The 22,327-nt window shown below is 46.8% G+C and overlaps 1 protein-coding gene across 3 annotated transcripts in view; it reads right to left on the bottom strand.

Annotated features, from left to right (window-relative positions):
• Positions 1–22,327, bottom strand: part of APAF1 (apoptotic peptidase activating factor 1) — a 195,766-nt gene that overhangs the window by 166,144 nt on the left and 7,295 nt on the right. For all 3 annotated transcript variants that reach the window (XM_073556887.1, XM_073556884.1, XM_073556886.1), the window contains exons 2-3: positions 9,343–9,559; positions 5,439–5,628 (exon numbers count right to left, since the gene is read on the bottom strand). In XM_073556887.1, coding sequence (XP_073412988.1) covers positions 5,439–5,628; positions 9,343–9,480 — 328 coding nt within the window. In that variant the 5' untranslated portion in view covers positions 9,481–9,559. The remainder of the gene's footprint in view (positions 1–5,438; positions 5,629–9,342; positions 9,560–22,327) is intronic.

Raw genomic sequence — 22,327 nt, 5'->3', positions numbered from 1 at the left:
CAGCTGAATTAGGCCTTCCACGTTCGGTAGTGTATCCTGGAAGACGACTGCTTCCTAGCCTGGATCATGGTGTGAATTACCCGATCTGAAAAACCTGATGTTTTCACAAAATCGGTTTCAACGGCCACGCCGTCAAAATGAGCGGCAGAGAATTGAGGTTGCAGATCGGACCTGTCTGGGAACCTCCAGGGAGCGTCGGCGAGAAGGTTGACAATGTCAGCGAACCAAGACCTTCTGGGCCAATATGGTGTGATGAGAATGACTGGCACCCCTTCCTCCTTGATTTTATTCAACAGCTTGGGAAGAAGAGGAAGGGGAGGAAACAGATAGGGGAGCATGACCTGTGACCAAGGAATGGTCAGAGCATCGGCGCCCACCGAAAGAGGATTGCGGGTCCTGGAAACGAACCGTGGAACTCTCCTGTTCAGACGGCACACCATAAGGTCTACATCCGGGGTCCCCCAAAGAAAACAAATTTGATGGAAGACCTTCTGATGTAAGGACACCATTCCCTGCCGCAAGGCCCTCCCAGCTGAGAAAGTCGGCGGCCCAGTTCTCCATGCCGGGAATGTGCACCGTGGATAACGCTGGAACTGTTACTTCTGCCCAAAGGAGGATTTTGGAGACCTCCACCAATGCCAAGGAACTCAGAGTCCCTCAGGGGTTGATGCTTGTCACCGCTGTGGCATTGTCCGTTTGAATCCGGATTGGCAGAGTCATGCAAAGCTTTTCCCAGTGAAGTAGGGATAGAAAAATCGCCCGTATCTCTAAGACGTTGATCGGCAGAACAGATTCGTGTGCAGATCAACGACCCAGGACTGTCAAATGGCGAAACACCGCACCCCAGCCGAGAAGGCTGGCATCCATCGTCACAACTTGCCAGTGGACCGGAAGGAAGGACCGGCCTTGGGAGATGAGAGGTGATGTCAGCCACCAATTGAAGGACTGTTTGACTCGAAACGAGAGTCGAATTGGGCGATCCAGGGAAGAGCCAGACATGTTCCACTGCGACAGGATGGCCTGCTGAAGCGGTCTTGAGTGGAATTGAGCGAAGGGAATCGCCTACGATGTTGCCACCATCCTCCCTAGGTCCTTGATGGCTGATTGGAGGGATGTAAGCCGAGTGTCTTGAAGCAAGCGAACTTCACGCCGTAGAGTTACCTTCTTTTCTTTGGGTAGAAAGACCCTTGTTCGACAGGTGTCAAACAGCATGCCTATAAACACAAGACGCTGTGTCGGAACAAGGCAGGACTTTTTCCTGTTGATAAGCCACCCGAATCAAGACAGGGTGTCAAGAACGATGGTCAGACTCTCGTGAGCCTGGGAAAAGGACGGAGCTTTGATGAGTATGTCGTTGAGGTACGGAAATAGCACTAGACCTCCGATCCTCAAGATGGCCAGTAACGCTGCCATGATTTTTGTGAAAACACAGAGCGGTGGCGAGACCGAATGGCAGGGCGACAAACTAGAAATGCTCCTCATGTACCGCGAAACACAGGAATTTCTGATGTCCTGGGAATAAAGGGAAATTCCTGCGCCTCCATAGAAGCGATTACTGAATGAAGGGACTCCATCCTGAAATGTCTCAGGCAGACCCTTTTGTTCAGCAACTTGAGATCCAGAATGGGCCGAACCGCGTTGCCTTTTTTTCAGCACCACAAACAGGTTTGAGTAGAAACCTGTGAAGCGTTCCGTTTCTTCTACGGGTACAATTACCCTTGAACTGCGAATGGAAGCGATGGATGCAAAGAAACCCGGGACCAAAGCGGGGTCTCTTGGAGGTCGGGATTCGAAGAATCGATCCCGGGGCCAAGAAACAGATTCTATCTTGTATCCTGAGGATACAACTTCCCTGACTCAGGCATCCTCCACTGAGGCGAGCCAGACGTCTCTGAAGAAATGGAGATGGCCGCCCAACCGGGGAGATGCGCTGGGGTTTTGATGACAGTCATGCAAAGGTAGACCTTCCAGGTCTGGAGCTGATGGATCTACCTTGGGAGGAATGGGAGTGCCAGGAAGGGGTGGGCCTAAAGGAAACTTTCTTCCTCTCTTGGTGCGCTTGCGGCCTCTGCTGGTGGGAAGGGGTCTCTGTCGTTGTGAAACGACGAAAGGGCCAAAAAGACAAAAACTGCCATTTCGGAAGAGGTCGACGGGGTTTGGATTGGGGGAGAAGAGAGCTTGTGTCCCCAGTGGTGTCTTTAATAATCTGTTCCAGCCTGGTGCCGAAGAGGCTAGATCCCTGAAAAAGTAGGCTGGTAAGGGACTTTTCTGATAAGTCCGCCTGCCAGGCCTTAAGGCAAACTGTGCACGGAATTGCAACAACGTTGCTGGATGCCTGAGCTGCGCAAGATGCAGCATTCAGGAAGGCAGAGACCAACTACTCGCCTGCGTGAGAAATCTGGTTGGCGAGCTCTGCCAGCTGCTCTGGCTGTGCTACAGCCAGAATGCCTTGGAGAAGATCCTTAGTCCATTTGGCTATGGTATTTGAAACCCAAGTGGAAGCAAAGGCCGGACTTAGAGGAGACGCAGCCGCTCCGAAAGCTGACTTCGCAAAAGATTCTATAATTCTGTCATTAGAATCTCTCAAAGATGCTCCACCAGAAATCAGAAGGAGTGTGTTGTTAGATAGTCTAGAGACCAGCGGGTCCACGGAGGGAGAATCTGACGAGTTGGCGGTGAGATCCAGAGAAAAAGGATATAACACGCCAAGGTGCTTTCCTCTTTGAAAGCGCCTAGTCGGATTTTCTCTTTCCCTGGCCAGAAGCTTCTCAAACTCAGAATTGGGTGCGAAGACCTCAGAAGGTGGTTTAGACAGTCTGAACGAAACCGCCTGATCTGCGGGTTCCGCAGGAGTCTTTGATGCCGAAGTTCTGGATGATCGCTCCAATGAGGCTCTGAACCATATTCCTCATGTCAGCGATTTGGTCAGAATCCAGCTCCAGAACATCCTCAGAGGGCGCATCCGAGAAAGTTTCGCCTGACTCGGGAGAGGACCGGGAAGAAGGAGGCCGCTGGGACGAAATGTGTGGCGAGATGGAACGGGAAGAGGATTCAGACCGGTGCTCCTATCTGGATATTTTGCGGCTTATGTTGGCAGGCTCAGACGGAGTTTCCTGTGACCTGCTGATTCCTGCGGAAGTCTGCAGGGGCAACCTGTCAGGTACGGACACCAGGGTCTGAGACACCCTGGTGAGATCTGTCACAGATTGTGAGAGAGGAAGCCCACTCAGGGATAGGGTCTTTGCTCTCACGCTGGTCAACAGGGGGGCTCCTGGGCGGTGGGTTCAATGGGGTTGCTGCAGTCCTGACAGAGAGGAGAGGACTGACCTGAGGGAAGTTTGGTTTACAAGATGAACACGCAAAAGTGACTGACTAAAGCAGCAAAAGAGGAAGAGGAGGAAGTTGGAGGACAAGAACGATGTGACTTAGAATTAGACATGATGAGCAGACCCACTAAGCGGTGCCAGAAGGTTAGCAGAGAGGAAGGGGGCGGAGCCAGCGCTGTAGCTAGGCCCGATATGAAACCGGGGCCTAAATTACAGGCAGCGACCGCCGGAGCAGGGGGGAAAGGGGGAAGGGACGTCGAGGTCACTGAAGCGGCGCCAAAAGTCCCCACAGCGGTGGAGAGCTTCCTACAGCGGCGCAAACAACACGCCAGCAGGAAAAAGGGGAGGCCCCAAGTAAAGAAACCCCACTGTCCAAAAGGCCCAGATCTCCTTGGGGACCCTGGAGCTCGTGCCCTGTGGAGCAGCGCCGTCCTCAAACGTCGCAGAAATAAGGAATGCTCGGTGAAATAAAAGGGGGAAATAGCCTCAAAAAAAAAAAAAAACTTTTTTTTTTTCCCTTTTTGTTCTTCTTTCCTTCTTGCGGTGACTCCAGCCGCCTAGTCTTCCGGTCTTCCAATCTTCTTTCTGGTCTGGGGAAGGAAGAACATACCTTCCAATACCTTGAAGGTTGGACGTCCAGGATCCGCTTGCGGGTCCTCCGTCCACGTCTCCACACACAGACAAGCTCTGGTGGGCAAGTGGGTAGAGGGATGAAAGGCATGAGCAGATCTGGGCCGCCAGAACAAGCTTCTGTGTTAGGGCTCTTGGTCCTGCCAGTCAGACATATGAGGATACGGGGTGGCAGTACACGCCGTACTCAGTCTCTTTGTGGGAGTACAGTAGTGACCGTTCACACTGTATCCCTCTGGGTACCTGAAAAGGAACGACACACACTGAGGTAGATAAGGATCTAATAAAAGACCTGTGTCCACCTCCTACTGACACTAAGCTAAACTGTTTAATTTAGTGCCAGTTAGTGATGTGTATACTGCAGAGGAGGAGCTAACTTTTTTATGTGCATAGTGTCAGCCTCCTAGTAGCAGCAGCATACATCAATGGTTCCTGTGTCCCCCAATGGAGCGATGGAGAAACTTGGTTTGAAGTTACATTATGAAGAAAGATCGCAGGTTATTACGGTCATCTGTTCTCCCATACATCTCATTACCACATTCAGGTGGTCTTCCTCCCCACTTCTAAGACATAGGTGACCAATCTCTGGTATAGTAATAAAGTAACTTGGCACTCAACTGAATACCGCGTCGAACCTGTGTATGCCACCTCCATATCTAAACAAGGCATTTAAATCAGTATATCCACTCTTATAATAATAGGAGATACCATTTAGATCAACATGACATTCTGAAATCTCCATAGGAATCCTTACTTGGGTACCGGATTAGTATTTCGCGATAGCAGTCGGCAGACTGAGGAAGGCCGATAACAGGCTGAAACGTTTCCAGGACTGCAATAAATTATAAAATAAATCTAAATTTGCAAAGGATTATTCAGTTGAGTGCCAAGTTACTTTATTATTCACTTTGGTCTGGGTAACCTACTTGCGCACCCTGCGGTAGTGCCACGCTATATTTGACACAATCTCTGGTATAGGTCATCAATATTAGATAGGTGAAGGTCCACCACCCAGCACCCTCACAAACTACAGCGTATGGAGCAGAACACCACAGCTCCATCATACAGTTTAGTGGCTGCTGCCAAAAGAACAGGAATTGCACATTTAATAACCTGCAGGTTTTGGACCCTGCAAATCAGATCTTTTCCAGAATCTGGATTGTGACCAATTTGGTTACATTATTTTCCCCAGATTTTCATACCTCTTCAGGGAATACCAGCTGGAAAACATTATTAATACCATTCAGTTCCACTGTAGCTTAGTCTGCAATCTACACTATATGTTACTATATATTTTATATTGCTAATGTAAAAAACATCAGCAGGCAATCCATCCAATAGTAGCAACATCCTTTTATAAAGGAGACTAAACATACTAAAACTCTTTCCTTATAGATGCACACAACAAAAATCTAGAAACATAAAATACTATATGCCCATAAACAACTATTCACCCTCAACCATAAAAAGAAACTAACTCACCATATGATGTAATACCATTTGATGAAATCTTGCCACTCCCGAATATATCAATGGAGGATGCCTCTTTCAGAAGAGCAGCCAAGTCTTTGTAGCCCTCGTGAAGCAGAGCATTGTAAAAAGAAACAAAAGCGCGGTTGTCTTTGCCAAGAATGATCTTGATGAGTTGATCCGCTCGGTCAAGCTGGGTAGCCTAATTGGAAAGATGAAATGACTTTTACTGGAAGGAAAATGAAATCAACCAATTGATATAATTACAGCTTCTGACAGATGCCGCCCTCAGCAAAGTGACACTATCAAGAAAAAAGCATGAATTATTAGCACTCTCATTTGCCATGTAATGCTATTCACGTCAACCTTCACACCCAACAACTTTATAAAAAAAAAAAAATGTGAAGATTAAAGGGTTTGTCCAAGACTTAAGCCATCAATATCAGATTGATGGGGGTCAGAAACCCGGCTCCCCCACCAATCAGATATTGGCAGCTATCTCAATGGCTGAATGCACACTATGGCTCCGCATACTCTGCAGACACCATACTTACCTACTGAAGTTATGCTCTTATTAAAGCTAAAAGGAGCTGCTTAGTGCGGGTAAAGTCATCTGATGTTGGGATGATGTAGTATTTTTTAGCTTTAGAAAAAAAGATGTTTGTACGTTTTACAAGTTGCGGGACTGTGCCTACTTTCCGCAAATTTCTGTTCAATTTCCCGGTGAGGACGACATGTATTCTTACACATGGAAAAATTCTAGCAATTGAGCGATTGACATGAGATGAGATATCCATATTTGCTTTCTTTACCCACTAAAACAGATATTCTGTTCTCATGGCACAGAAAACAATATTCGTTGGGGTTCAGACTTCTGGGAACCCCACTAATCATGAGAATTAGGCCGGGATCACACATGCGAAAAACTTGGACGAGTCCCGCATCTTAATACCCGGCACTCCCGCCGTCACTCGGGAGCCGAGCGTGCTACTGCATGTATTTCTATGAGGCCGCACGCTCCGCTCCTGAGTGACGGCGGCAGTGCCGGCTTTTAACCCCTTAACGACCGCCGATACGCCTTTTAACGGCGGCAATTAAGGGTACTAAAACCACAGCGCCGCTAATTCACGGCGCTGTGGAGAAAGTGAATAGCGCCCCCCAGTGTCGGATTTTCTCTGGGGTCTCGGCTGCCGGGGGTAGCCGAGACCCCAGAGAACATGAATCGGTCGGTTTTTACCAACCCCGCTTTTGCAATCGCCGTTATTAACCCTATAACGGCAATCGCAAAAAAAAAGCAGCGATTTTACATTTAATTTCTCTTTCCTCTGATGTGATCGCACATCAGAGGAGAGAGAAATAAGGTCCCCGATCCCCCCCCTGTACCTCCCGGTGGTCCTCTGTGCCCTCCCGGTGGTCCTGAGTCCCTGCGGCTTCCTCCGGTGGGCGCCGCCATCTTGGATCCGGGGAAAATGGCGGGCGCATGCGCAGTGCGTCCGCCAGGAATCTGCCGGCTCCGGCTGGCAGATTCCATTCATTCATTTTGATCACGATGATAAACTATCATCGTGATCAAAATAAACAAAATAGTACATAATCCCCCTGTTTATCACCCCCTTAGTTAGGCCAACATAACGAAATAAAGATTTGGACAGTTTTCCATTAGGGTTAGGGTTAAGGCTAGGGCTAGGGTTGGGCTAGGGTTAGGGTTGGGCTAGGGTTAGGGTTGGGCTAGGGTTAGGCTCGGGTTAGAATTAGGGTTAGTGCAAACTAGGATTAGGGTTAGAATTAGGATTAGGGTTGGGGGTAGGGGTTAGGGTTGGAGCAAGAATTGAGGGGTTTCCACTATTTACCAACTTTGGGGGTCTAAAAATTGGGTCTAAAAAATCACTTTTGTGGAAATAAAAAAGACTATTTTCACGGCTCTGCGTTTATAAACTTCTGTGAAGCGCTTGGGGGTTCAAAGTGCTCACCACACATCTAGATAAGTTCCTTAGGGGGTCTAATTTCCAAAATGGGGTCACTTGTTGGAGGTTTCCACTGTTTAGGCCCATCAGGGCCCATGATGCCCGCAGACCATTCCATCAAAGTCTGCATTCCAAAATGGCACTCCTTCCCTTCCGAGCTCTCCCATGCGCCCAAACAGTGGTTCCCCCCCACATAAGGGGTATCAGCATACTCAGGACAAATCGCACAATAACTGTAGGGGTATGATTTCTCCTGTTACCCTTGTAAAAATAAAAATTTGGGGGCGAAAATATCATTTTTGTGGAAAAAAAAATGGATTTCTTATTTTCACGGCTCTACGTTATAAACTTCTGTGAAGCACTCGAAGGTTCAAAGTGCTCTCCACACATCTAGATAAGTTCCTTAAGGGGTCTAGTTTCCAAAATGGGGTCACTTGTTGGAGGTTTCCACTGTTTAGGCACATTAAGGGCTCTCCGAACGCAACATGGCATCCGATCTCAATTCCAGCCAGTTCTGCGTTGAAAAAGTCAAACGGTGCTCCATCCCTTGCGAGCTCTACCGTGTGCTGAAAAAGTGGTTTACCCCCACATATGGGGTATCGGCGCATTCAGGAGAAATTGTACAACAAATTTAGTGGTTGATTTTCTCTTAACACTTGTGAAAATAAAAAAAATTGGTTCTGAAGTAAATTTTTTGCAAAAAAAAGTTAAATGTTAATTTTTTCCTTCGACATGGTTTTAGTTCCTGTGAAGCACTTAAAGGGTTAATAAACTTCTTGAATGTGGTTTTGAGCACCTTGAGGGGTCTAGTTTTTAGAATGGTGCCACTTTTGGGTATTTTCTGTCATGTACACCCCTCAAAATGACTTTAAATATGATGTGGTCCCTAAAAAAAAAAATGGTTTTGTAAATTTTGTTGTTAAAATGAGAAATCGCTGGTCAACTTTTAACCCTTATAACTTCCTAACAAAAAAAAAATTTTGCTTCCAAAATTGTGGTGATGTAAAGTAAACATGTGGGAAATGTTATTTATTAAGACATTTTTGTGACACATCTCTCTGATTTAAGGGCATAAAAATTTAAGTTTTAAAATTGCAAAGTTTTCAAAATTTTTGGCATATTTCCACTTTTTTCATAAATAAACACAAGACTTATCGAAGAAATTTTACCACTAACATGAAGTACAATATGTCACGAAAAAACATTCTCAGAATCAGCGGGATCCATTAAAGCGTTCCAGAGTTATAACCTCATAAAGGGACAGTGGTCAGAATTGTAAAAATTGGCCTGGTCATTAAGCTGCAAACTGGCTCTGTCGCTAAGGGTTAAAGATGCGAGACTCGTCTGAGTTTCTTGCATGTGTGATCCCAGCCGTAAGGTGTACCCGTGCTGATTCACAGTCTTTCCCTGCAGTCACCCTGGCCACCTACTCTGCATGTGAAATGCAGCAAAGTTTCTATCAAGTGAATAGGGCCGGCTGCAGGTCCCTGCACAGTCAGTGGTCAGTGACTGCTCTGCATTGGAAAACAATGGCGGAGCTCTATGATTTCCATTGCTTGCAGTCCAAGAGGTTAGTGCACCATTGGTTATAAAGCGAGTAAATATACTAGTACTTTGTCATCCCTAGCACCCCTTTAATATTTATTACCTATTTACCCATCAGTACAAGTGGGGATCCCTTATCTTGATCCTATGGACAATTGTTGTGGAAAAGAGTTGTACATAATGATGGAGGAGAAAGTTCACTCACTGCTTCATACAACTCATCACCACTGGAGCTGCTCATAGAACAGGGTTACACTTTAAGAGCGGTTATTGGTGGACCCTCACTGACCGAAAATGTTTTTTCTTTAAGGTTTCTTTGCCTGTGCATCAATAATAAATGTGCAGCTTTATGATGGGACGTTGGCACTATAAGACATGCTGATGCTGAATAAGTGAATGTCAAATACCTTATTTTTCACCATTTCCTCCTCGTGTGGTGTAATGACCTCATCACTTATCATATGGTCCATGATGTATGAGGATCGGATATCCTTTGCCAGCACTGCTCGATTCTGAAGAAGTAAGCTTTTGGCCCTTTCGTCCATTTTCTCCTTTATTTTCTAGTATTTCTAAATAATACATTAACTTTCTGTTAAATGCATAAATCAGCGTAATACTTGCCACCTGTAAAGAGAGAACATAGACAAGGTAAATGAAATGGACAACATAGATGCTGCCCAAAAAAATTTAACTGAACATCCCAGTAGAACCCCTTCAGGAATATCTGTCCCATTAGTCTAGGGCCAGATAGTAGGACAGTGGAAAAGTGGTAGTGCAGTCAAAGTGTCACGCACCTGCGGTGGGCCAATGTCCGCAAAATTGTGAATTAAAATGGTGCACTAATTGGATGTCACCGTTTGGACCAAAACGACTATGGTTTTACAGGTGGCGACCAAAGACAATAACCCTATCTTTATCCTTCACGATTGATTTTTCTCTACTTAAGGGATTTGCCAGAGTCTTTGTCACTACTGTTAGCATGAAGCGGTAGCTTTAGCCCATTCAGGTTGTATTTCCATACGTGCCATTGCACTGGTTTGCTCTGTTTCCCAGCACAAACTCAAGAAAATGAGACAGATACTAGGACATGGACCATTACACAATGAGAGCCGGACTGGGCAGCAGAAGGGAATCAACCCAACAGCAGGACCAGGGTGTGCTCCTTTATGAGAAACAACCCCAGAAAATTACCTCCAGTGGGCTACTGGTATGCATGTGTCCGTAGTACAGCAGGTATGTGAGAATTCAATAAAAACAGCTTTTATTCAATATATATATTAAAACTACACTAATATGACCAAGATAGACAAAAAGAAGGCTAGTTAATTCCTTGTACCACAAAACTATCCTATTAATATTAGCAGACAGTACTGACAGCAGCAACAGATAATACAGATGTTGGAGTCTATGACAGCAATCAACATCATCTAATCAACAAGTGGGAAATCACTCAAAGGTATATGGTCATGAATCCAACTAGGTTTGTAGGAATCTGGTATTCAAATACTGTATATTGTAGACAAGAGTGTTTTTAAAAGAAACATCAAATGATATCAGTTGATCTCGTACAACCTAGCAGAAAAGTTGGCATATATATTTGTGCATGATAATTATCACTTAATGGATAAGCGCACAATATAGGATATGTCGGCTCAATTTTTATCCGAGTTCATTAGCCTTATCGTTTTGTTTGCCGACCACTGCTGGTATGCAAGTCTCTTAAATTATTAAGCTAGTGTATTTTTCGACTACTGTTAATGTGTGGTGCCTGGAAGAAATCCCTGCTTCCTGTCTTCATTATAATCCAACCCCCTTCCCATGCACATTAGTTGTGGCGCCCCTCAAAAATCCATACCTCTTCCTCCCTTCTATGGGCACTGCATTCAGGGATCTTCTGCGCAGGCCCCGGAGAGTCACTACGACCTATGATCTGTGCGCCAATAAGATGCTCTCCCCACTTGCTTCCTGCACAGTAATATCTAGGAACCATGTGGACATAGTGATGACTATGCAGGGAGGAAGTGGGAAGAGCACTTCATCGTCGTGCACGCCAGAGATACTGGAGCAGAAGTCGCCAGCGCCTGCGCAGAAGATCTCTAAATGCAGTGCTCACAGAAAGGAGGAAAAGATACAGATTGTGGAGGGCGTGCAGGACGCAGACGCGGGATTCTGGCGCCACAAATGACGTGCATGTGAGGGAGGTAGTATTACAATGACGAAAGGAGGTAGGGATTTCTTCAAGGCATAATATGCCCCGAAGCCCGAAAGAAATCATTAGCATAAAGAAAGAATATAAGATTTCTCAACAAGACAATTAATATGAGGCATACAGGTAGGATTAGTGTAACACTTCTATTACCTGTATGCCCGTATCAAGAGGTCATATACATCCCGGAGGGGGGGGGGGGGGGGGTGACAAATTCCCTTTAAACTTCCACATTCTGTGTTGGCTGCTGCCTTGAAGTTGGGGGCATGTTGGAGCCAGTAGCTCCTGATTTATTGTGTGGTGCCTGAAAAGCCTTTGTGTGCCTCTCTGCAACTCTTACTTCGGTCAATGTAAAGTGTCTGTCTGGCATGAGCAAAAAAAAAAAAAAAAAAAATAGCTGATTGGCGGGGGCACTGAGTGTTGGACCCCCAAATGATCTGCTGATTACCTAGTCCACAGATAGGTCATCAATACCATATGCCTTGACAACCCCTTTAGTGAAATCGTATTCTCCCTTTTACCAGACAGAAGCCAAAAGTGTGTTTTACTCAACAGGGTCTGGCCAGTATGTGTCAGTGTACTGTTTCTATAACACTATAGAAAACTGTATACAGAACGGTTTAGGTATAACACTGGGTCCCAATGGTGGATGGACCGACCAAAAAGCCCATCTAGACTGGTAGGGTTGGACATACCAGTGGTGCAATCTGTGCAGAGCTGCACAGGGGCCCTAGAAGTGATGGGGGCCACTTCCAAAACAGCTTGTGTCACAGGCACATTATAGGAGTACACAGGGCCCTGTTCTACTTTGTGCACCCCAGCCTGACACCATGGTTAGACATATACCCTCATGTGCTTAGATCATGGACATATCCCACCCTATAAAGAAGAGCACCCCAGCCTGTGGCCATCGTTAGACATATACCTCCTGTACTTATCATGGACATATGCAGCCCTATACAGAAGGGCACCCCAGTATATGTACATAATTAGGCATATACCTCCTGACTGTACTTACACCCTATACAGAAGGGTCCCCAGTATATATCCATGGTTAGGTGTATACCTCCTGTACTTAGATCATGGACGTATCCAATTGTGAAGAATATCATGCCAATCATTTGTATCCTATTTGGCATGGGATTATAAAACCCCCTTTCTTTGTGTAGCATGGACAGGAAACCTGGCTCAGCAGGTCATCCAGCATTCTCAAAGCCTCAAAGAGAAAGCTGTCACCTAGCCAAGCAGGTGGTAAAGCCTAAAAAGGCTGTGACTATCACCATGAGCCAGCTAAGCTCAGGACAAAGGCTTGCTTGCAATAGTCATGCTGAATTGAAGCTGCCAAAGAAACCTTCTATAACATTCTAGAAACATAATTCGATAAGGCGTCATGGACATACCATATGTCCTAGCCATACATTGTGTATATTTCCGAGATCTCCAAAACATAGCTAACACCTTCCAGAGTCTTGATCAGTTCTAGCACCCCTGGGTGAGGAGATATGTAGAAAGACTAGCAAGATCCATGTTTGGTCTCACATAGCAGGGGCATAGCAGATAAGATGACGCCAAAACCGCCTCCCTAGGCCCATCCATTAGGGAGTTATGACCCATCTTAGTTATTGGAGATTTCAGCTGCTAGTTGCAAGGGGAGGAGATTTAGGTCCAGCCCAGGTGGCAGGAGGGTTGTGAGCCCAAGGATTTAAATGCGAGTATAAAGCACAACCTATTCCTTTTTCAGGGGAGGTCTTGACGACATGTCGTGTGAGAAGAAGTCAAGGAACAGAGGGGACCACCAGCCTTCCACAAGCCAGGCCCGACTGGTAACTATTATATTCTGCATACTTTGTACTAACACTTTTGTATTTGCATATCTGACCATTGTATGTGTAACCATCGGGTATATACTGTATTGTCTAGTGTGCCCTTAAGGAGATTAAATATATAATTTAACTTTGGTCTGCACTTCTATTTTGACCCACAAATCCACACATCTGTGTTCTCGGCTTAACCTTCCATGGTACCAGGGCTGGTTTCTGGCTCAATATAATCCTGTTAACGGACCGGTCTTATATCTAACAAGGAGCTGGTGGCAGTCTACCGGATTGCAAGGATCTGTTTCACTGGAGCTAGTGAAAAGGACCTCTCAGCCAGTCAGGGTTGTGAGCGAGTGTAGTGCCATATCAGCAACTGCGTGGGCAACATCCTCACCCTTCCCATGCCCGTGTGGACAGGGAGTGTCTTGAGTAAAACTGTGCCAAGCTGACCTTACGTATCCCAAGGGGTGCGAAACATCATACAGGTGCAGGTGAGGAGACCATACCACATGATCCTTCTGATGGAAAAGTGACGTTGGGAGGGGTGGCGAGGTGCAGGTTTATCACATGGTGGGCTTCTTTGTGATCTCTCTGGAGCCATCCTTCACACCCACCCTATACAGAAGGGCACCCCTGCCTGTGTCCATGGTTATGCGTATACCTCCTGACTGGACTAACACCCTATACAGAACGGTCCCCCAGCCTGTGGCCATGGTTAGCTGTATACCTCCTGTACTTAGATCATGCCCGTATCCAACCCTATACAGATCGGCCCCCCCCCAGCCCGGGGCCACGGTTAGCTGTATACCTCCTGTACTTAGGTCATGACTATATTCCACCTTATACAAAATGGCCCCCAGCCTGTGGTCATGGTTAGGCATATACATTCTGTACTTAGATTATTGCCGTATCCCACCCTATACAGAAGGGCCCCCCTAGCCTGTGGCAAAGGTTAGGTGTATACCTCCTGTACTTAGATCATGCCCATATCCAACCCTATACAGAATGGCCCCCCCAGCCTGTGGCCATGGTTAGACATATACCTCCTGTAACGGTGTCTTCCTATCTCGGGTACCTCTTTCAGTACCACCCCGTGTTTCCGGAGGTCCACTCTGCTTTGGCTGGAGTCTGAATGAAGGACGCTGGCTGGAATTCCTTGGTTACATGGGCGCATATAAAAGATCACTGCTTCTCCACGTATTTCCAGTCTGACAACACTTTACTCACAGGACACAGAATATATCACACAGATACAGAGGGCAGGCAGATAGAAAAGCCACAGGCAAAACATATATTACAATAGCCGCAGGTGGCCGGAGCCTGACGATATTTACTGTGGGAATTACAAAGGTGGGGGGGCGGCTGGGCACAGCCTGTGGGCTGATGCATTAGGGACATGCATCTCCCATGGAACCTATTATACATAAATATAACTGCACAACATATTCTGGGTGCTGAGTGGTTCCGTAACACCTCCTGTACTTCGAGCATGACCATATCCCACCCTATACAGAGCGGCCCCTAAGGCCATGGTTAAGAGTCAGTGATAAGCAGTCATAAAGGAGCGCTTAGGAAGCAACCCAGGGGCAGACAAGGATGTCAAGTCTCCACCGCAGCTCCAGCCGAAAACCTCCAATGAAGGATCGTAGCAATGAGAAAATGGAAACCGGTCTTAGGAGCGCAGGAAAGAGATTCAGACAAGAGATGGGTTTAAACCACAAGGAGTTTGACGGAGGATCCGTCTTCATCAGGTGGAAGTTTATTAATGACAAAGGGGATGGGGTATTTAAATGGGAAGCAGCCAATCACAACAGTCAAAACAGTCACATGTTATGTCCTTCATTTCAGTCCAGCTGTGTTTAATTAAACTGACAGGACTTGATCTGTAAAGGCACACACCTGTATATAAGACCTTAGAGCTCACAGTGCATGTCACACCAAATGAGAATCATGAGGTCAAAAGAAACTGGCCAAGGAGCTCAGAGACAGAATTATGGCAAGGAACAGATCAGGCCAAGATTACAAAAGAATTTCTGCAGTACTCAATGTTCCTAAGAGCACAGTGGCCTCCATAATCCTTAAATGGAAAAAGTTTGGGATCACCAGAAGTCTTCCAAGACCTGGCCGTCCAACCAAACTGAGCAATAATGAGAGAAGAGCCTTGGTGAGAGAGGTAAAGAAGAACCCCAGATCACTGTGGCTAAGCTCCACAGATGCAGTAGGGAGATGGGAGAAAGTTCCACAAAGTCAACTATCACTGCAGCCCTCCACCAGTCGGGCCTTTAAGGCAGAGTGGACCGATGGAAGCCTCTCCTCAGTGTCAAACATATGAAATAAAAGCCCGCATAGAGTTTGCTAAAAAAAAAAAAAAAAAAAAAAAAAAAAAAAAACACATGAAGGACTCCCAGACTATGAGAAGTAAGATTCTCTAGTCTGATGAGATGAAGATAGAACATTTTGGTGATAATTCTAAGCGGTATGTGTGGGGAAAGCCATGGCACTGCTCATCACCTGTCCAATACAATCCCAACAGTGAAACATGGTGGTGGCAGTATCATGCTAAGGGGGTGTTTTCAGCTGCAGGGACAGGATGACTGGTTGCAATTGAAGGAAACATGAATGCAGCCAAGTACAGAGATATCCTGGATGAAAACCTCTTCCAGAGTACTCTGGACCTCAGACTTGGCCGAAGGTTCACCTTCCAACAAGACAATGACCCTAAGCACACAAGTAAAATAACAAAGGAGTGGCTTCAGAACAACTCTGTGACCATTCTTCACTGGCCCAGCCAAAGCCCTGACCTAAACCCAATTGAGCATCTCTGGAGAGACCTGAAAATGGCTGTCCATCAACATTCACCATTCAACGTGAATGGAACTGGAGACGATCTGCAAGGAAGAATGACAGAGGATCCCCAAATCCAGGTGTGAAAAACTTACTGCATCATTCCCAAGAAGACTCATGGCTGTACTAGCTCAAAAGGGTGCTTCAACTCAATGCTGAGCAAAGGGTCTGAATACTTATGACCATGTGATATTTCAGTTATTCTTTTTTAATAAATTTGGAAAAATTTCTACATTTGTGTAGCTTTTTCAGTCAAGATGGGGTGCAGAGTGTACATTAATGAGGAAAAAAATGAATTTTTTTGAATTTACCAAATAGCTGCAATGAAACAAAGAGTGAAAAATTTAAAGGTGTTTGAATAATTTCCATACCCACTGTACAGAGTGGCCCCCCCAGCCTGTGGCCACGGTTAGGCGTATACCTCCTGTACTGATACCCTATAGAGAGCGGCCCCGCAGCCTGTGGCCATGGTTAGGTGTATACCTCCTGTACTGACACCCTATACAGAGCGGCCCCCCAGCCTATGGCCATAGTTAGGCGTATACCTCCTGTACTGAGACCCTATACAGAGCGGCCCCCCAGCCTATGGCCATGGTTAGGTGTATACCTCATTATACCCTACACAGAGCGGCCCCCCAGCCTGTGGCCATGGTTAGGCTTATACCTCCTGTACTGAGACCCTAAACAGAGCGACCCCCCAACCTGTAGCCATGGTTAGGAGTATACCTCCTGTACTGACACCTGTGGCCATGGTTAGGCATATACCTCCTGTACTGAGGCCCTATACAGAGCGGCCCCCCAGCCAGTGGCCAAGGTTTGGCGTATACCTCCTGTACTGACACCCTATACAGAGCGTCCCCCCAGCTTGCGGCCATGGTTAGGCGTATACCTCCTGTACTGACACCCTATACAGAGCGGCCCCCCAGCCTGTGGCTTTGGTTAGGCGTATACCTTCTGTACTGACACCCTATACAGAGCGGCCCCCCAGCCTGTGGCTATGGTTAGGCATATACCTTCTGTACTGACACCCTATACAGAGCGGCCCCCAAGCTTGAGGCCATGGTTATGCGTATACCTCCTGTACTGACACCCTATACAGAGCAGCCCCCCAGCCTGTGGCCATGGTTAGGCGTATACCTTCTGTACTGACACCCTATACAGAGCGGCCCCCCAGCCTGTGGCCATGGTTAGGCGTATACCTCTTGTACTGACACCCTATACAGAGCGGCCCCCCAGCCTGTGGCCATGGTTAGGCGTATACCTTCTGTACTGACACCCTATACAGAGCGGCCCCCCAGCCTGTGGACATGGTTAGGCGTATACCTTCTGCACTGACACCCTATAAAGAGCGGCCCCCAGCTTGCAGCCATGGTTAGGCGTATACCTCCTGTACTAACACCCTATGCAGAGCGGCCCCCAAGCTTGAGGACATGGTTAGGCATATACCTCCTGTACTGACACCCTATACAGAGCAGCCCCCCAGCCTGTGGCCATGGTTAAGCGTATACCTCCTGTACTGACACCCTATACAGAGCGGCCCCGGTTAGGCGTATACCTCCTGTACAGACACCCTATACAGAGCGGCCCCCAAGCCTGCGGCCATGGTTAGGCGTATACCTCCTGTACTGACACCTTATACAGAGCGGCCCCCCAGCCTGTGGCCATGGTTAGGCGTATACCTCCTGTACTGACACCCTATACAGAGCGGCCCCCCAGCCTGTGGCCATGGTTAGGCGTATACCTTCTGCACTGACACCCTATACAGAGCGGCCCCCCAGCCTGTGGACATGGTTAGGCGTATACCTTCTGCACTGACACCCTATACAGAGCGGCCCCCAAGCTTGCGGCCATGGTTAGGCGTATACCTCTGTACTGACACCCTATACAGAGCGGTGTTGTGAGTTCATTTTCCCCTCCGTCACTGAGGCCTGGTGAACTCCCTATTCTAGTGAAGGAAGGTAGTGAGCCTGATTATCAGACACCTGGGACTAATGAAGACGATTGGCTGAGTGGAGTCACTGACTGGATTTAAGGCAGCCTACGCCCTTTCTGTCCTGCAGGTGATTTCTCTGTGGACTCTTGGACACCAGTCTGATTCCTGCTTTCCTAAAGCTAAGTTTTCTGTTTTGCCTTTTGCATCTAAGATTTGTTTTTGTTTTTCTTGCTTTTTGGATTCTGCCACTCCCTGCTGGAGTGTGCAGTGTTCCGTGAGCTCGGTCTTCTGAAGGTACCTGAGTGCTGACTTAGTTTTTGAAGCTTAGTTGCTTCAGGGCCATTTTTATATCAGCTTGTTGGCTTTTGTCTCTGATAGGGTTTTGGCAGATTGCAGACAGCAGCTTTCCTATCCGTTCCTATCTAGGTAGTTTTTGGGCCCCGTCTTTGCTCAGCCTGTCTTTCTTTCTGTGTAAGTGTTTTCATCTTGCTTCACCGTCATTATATGTGGGGGGCTGCCTATTGCTTTGGGGTTTGTTCTGGGGCAGTTAGATTTCCCCTTTCCTTCTTTAGGCCTATGTATCTCTCCGGCTGTGATCGAGGGGTCTAGGTCATCGTAGGAACCCCCCACGGCTACTGCTAGTTGTGTTGATAGGTTCAGGGGTCTGCAATATGATAGTTGCCAACTTCTCTGGTTTTCAGGACTTAGCTAGCATTTCTGTTTTTGCCTCCTACGGTGACTCAATCATAACAGAGCGGCCCCCCCCAGCTTGCGGCCATGGTTAGGCGTATACCTCCTGTACTGACACCCTATGCAGAGCGGCCCCCAAGCTTGAGGACATGGTTAGGCGTATATTTCCTGTACTGACACCCTATATAGAGCAGCCCCCCAGCCTGTGGCCATGGTTAGGCATATACATCCTGCACTGACACCCTATACAGAGCGGCCCCCAAGCTTGCGGCCATGGTTAGGCGTATACCTCTGTACTGACACCCTATACAGAGCGCCCCCCCAGCTTGCGGCCATGGTTAGGCGTATACCTCCTGTACTGACACCCTATGCAGAGCGGCCCCCAAGCTTGAGGACATGGTTAGGCGTATACCTCCTGTATTGACACCCTATACAGAGCAGCCCCCCAGCCTGTGGCCATGGTTAGGCGTATACCTCCTGTACTGACACCCTATACAGAGCGGCCCCGGTTAGGCGTATACCTCCTGTACTGACACCCTATACAGAGCGGCCCCCCAGCCTGTGGCCATGGTTAGGCGTATACCTTCTGTACTGACACCCTATACAGAGCGGACCCCCAGCCTGTGGCCATGGTTAGGCATATACCTTCTGCACTGACACCCTATACAGAGCGGCCCCCAGCCTGTGGCCATGGTTAGGCGTATACCTCCTGTACTGACACCCTATGCAGAGCGGCCCCCAAGCTTGAGGCTATGGTTAGGCGTATACCTCCTGTACTGACACCCTATACAGAGCGGCCCCCCAGCCTGTGGCCATGGTTAGGCGTATACCTCCTGTACTGACACCCTATACAGAGCGGCCCCCAAGCCTGCGGCCATGGTTAGGCGTATACCTCCTGTACCGACACCCTATACAGAGCGGCCCCCCAGCCTGTGGCCATGGTTAGGCGTATACCTCCTGTACTGACACCCTATACAGAGCAGCCCCCAAGCCTGTGGCCATGCTTAGGCGTACACCTTCTGCACTGACACCCTATACAGAGCGGCCCCCAAGCTTGCGGCCATGGTTAGGCGTATACCTCTGTTCTGACACCCTATACAGAGCGGCCCCCCAGCCTGTGGCCATGGTTAGGCGTATACCTCCTATACTGACACCCTATACAGAGCGGCCCCCCAGCCTGTGGCCATGGTTAGGCGTATACCTCCTGTACTGACACCCTATACAGAGCCGCCCCCAAGCCTGCGGCCATGGTTAGGCGTATACCTCCTGTACTGACACCCTATACAGAGTGGCCCCCCAGCCTGTGGCCATGGTTAGGCGTATACCTTCTGCACTGACACCCTATACAGAGCGGCCCCCAAGCCTGTGGCCATGGTTAGGCGTATACCTTCTGTACTGACACCCTATACAGAGCGGCCTCCCCAGCCTGTGGCCATGGTTAGGCGTATACCTTCTGCACTGACACCCTATACAGAGCGGCCCCCAGCCTGTGGCCATGGTTAGGCGTATACCTCCTGTACTGACACCAGGGTGGATAAAAATCAATGTTTTTTTTTTAAAAAAAATCAAAAAAATCGGATTTTTTTTATTTAAATCGGATTTTTTTGATTTAAATCGGATTTTTTTCAATAAACAGCTTTTTGAGGAAAATATTTTACCATCCAAAGGTTCTTCCATCATGAGATAAAGCTGAGTTGTTTAACTCAGTAGAATAAAGGCTGTATATGTGTAACATTCACAATGCCATGCTCTTCCAGAGGTTTCTGTAGGATTAGTGGGCAGTTTCTCTCCTATATTATCACAGACGCTCGCTTTACTTACGCAGTTCTCAAAACTGAATTTGACTCCGCAGAGGTCCCAGCCTCTTCTTCACGGCAAAAATGTTACAACACGAACAGAGTTGAGAAAAAGACCTTAATCCTATTGTTCTACAAACCTATGAATACAGAATCAACCCCTTCAGTGCCAAGTCCAAGAAGTTAGACAATATGTTTCTGATTGTTTGGAGTGGAATAGATCTGCACAACACAAGAAAAATGTGAATCTAAGTGTGAGGAGGAGGAAGGGCAAGCAGACAAGAAAATGAAAGTGAAACTTTGAGCACAATACTGCAGCATAGCCACAGACAGACAAGTCTGGATCTGTTTGTGTGTACGATCTGAGGTTTATTACATTCTTTCCTTATAATGGCAGCAGGCCGTAAAAGAGACCCAGTTTGGGAATATTTTAATGAAGCTCCTTCGCCTATCGGTAAGGCAGGCATGCGTGCAAAATGCAAACGATGCAACAAATTGATGCAAGGCCTGGTGGTGCGAATGAGGCAACATCATGAGAAGTGCGGTGATGAAGATGACCAAAGAAACACTTCTGAACAGGCAGGATCTTCAGGTTGGTAAACATTTTTATTGAATCCTATTTCTAAAGACTGAACTGTCATGTGTGAGAAAAATTATATTTCTTATTATTACTGCATGTTACTGTCATTTGGTACAGTTATGAAGAAAAACAAATATTCCTTTTGGGGCAGGGGCAGTGATGTGTTGTGTACAATAAGCAGAAATTGTATAAACAATAAAATAACAGCATTGACTTTTTTTGTTTAGGGGAATTCATGGATTCTGGAAACTATCCACCTCCAAGATCACCATCATCCTGTTCTACAGTTTCAGAGTTATCCATCCAGGATAGTGCTTCATTAGCAGCAGCAGCATCATCATCAGACACCCACAGCCACATATCACCATCACCCAAAAGGAAGAAAAAACCTTTACCTCCTGGAACCACCATAGATAGGTTTGTGATAAGAACTAGCAGATTAGAAAAAGAGTTGATTGATGAAAAAATTGCCCAGTTTATTTATGCAACGAACTCTTCTTTCCGTCTGACTGAGAACCCACATTTCATTAATATGGTTCAGTCACTGAGACCAGGATACAGTCCACCCAGCAGAGCTGATGTTGCAGGGAAACTGCTGGATCAAGTGTATGACAGAGAAATGGAGCAATGTGCAACAGCTCTGGAGGGTAAAATTGTTAACCTAAGTATTGATGGGTGGAGTAATGTCCACAATGATCCTATTGTATGTGCTTGTATAACAACAGAAGAAGGTAAAGTCTTCCTTGCACAAACAACTGATATGTCAGGAAATACACACACAGCAGAATACTTACAAGAAGTGGCAGTAAAAGCTATAACGACATGTGAACAAAAATTCAAATGTCTAGTACGCAGTTTGGTCACTGACAATGCTGCAAACGTATCCAAGATGAGAAGAGGTTTAGAAGAGCAGGGAGGGAATACAAAGCTGCTAATAACATATGGTTGCAGTGCTCATTTGCTGCACCTCTTAGCTAAAGACTTAAGTGTTCCAGAAATAAAGGCTAATGTTGTTGAAATTGCTAAATACTTCCGTAATAATCATTTTGCTGCAGCAGCTCTGAAAAGGATGGGTGGAACCAAGCTAACGCTCCCACAAGATGTTAGATGGAACTCTGTGGTGGACTGTTTTGAGCAGTATATCAAAAACTGGCCTATTCTGATGACACTTTGTGAAGAAAATCGAGATAAAATAGATGGCACTGTAACGGCCAAAATCCTCAACATTGGGCTTAAGAGAAATGTTGAACATATGCTGAGCTTCCTGAAACCCATCTCTCAAGCTTTAAACAAAATACAGAAAAATAGCTGTTTTATTGCGGATGCTGTTGAAATTTGGAAGGAACTGAGTGAACACTTAAAAACAGAACTACACATGGACAGAATTAAATTACAAGCAGTAAACAAACGAATGGGACAAGCACTGACTCCAGCTCATTTTTTGGCAAATATTGTCAATATCCAATATCAGGGTCAAAACCTAAGTGCTGAGGAAGAGGAGTTAGCTATGACATGGGTATCCAGCC

Source organism: Dendrobates tinctorius, unplaced genomic scaffold (assembly GCF_039654945.1).
Source record: "Dendrobates tinctorius isolate UK_male_01 unplaced genomic scaffold, ASM3965494v1 ptg000241l, whole genome shotgun sequence".
Taxonomy (NCBI): Eukaryota; Metazoa; Chordata; class Amphibia; order Anura; family Dendrobatidae; genus Dendrobates; species Dendrobates tinctorius.
This window is presented reverse-complemented; position numbering and strand designations above follow the sequence as displayed.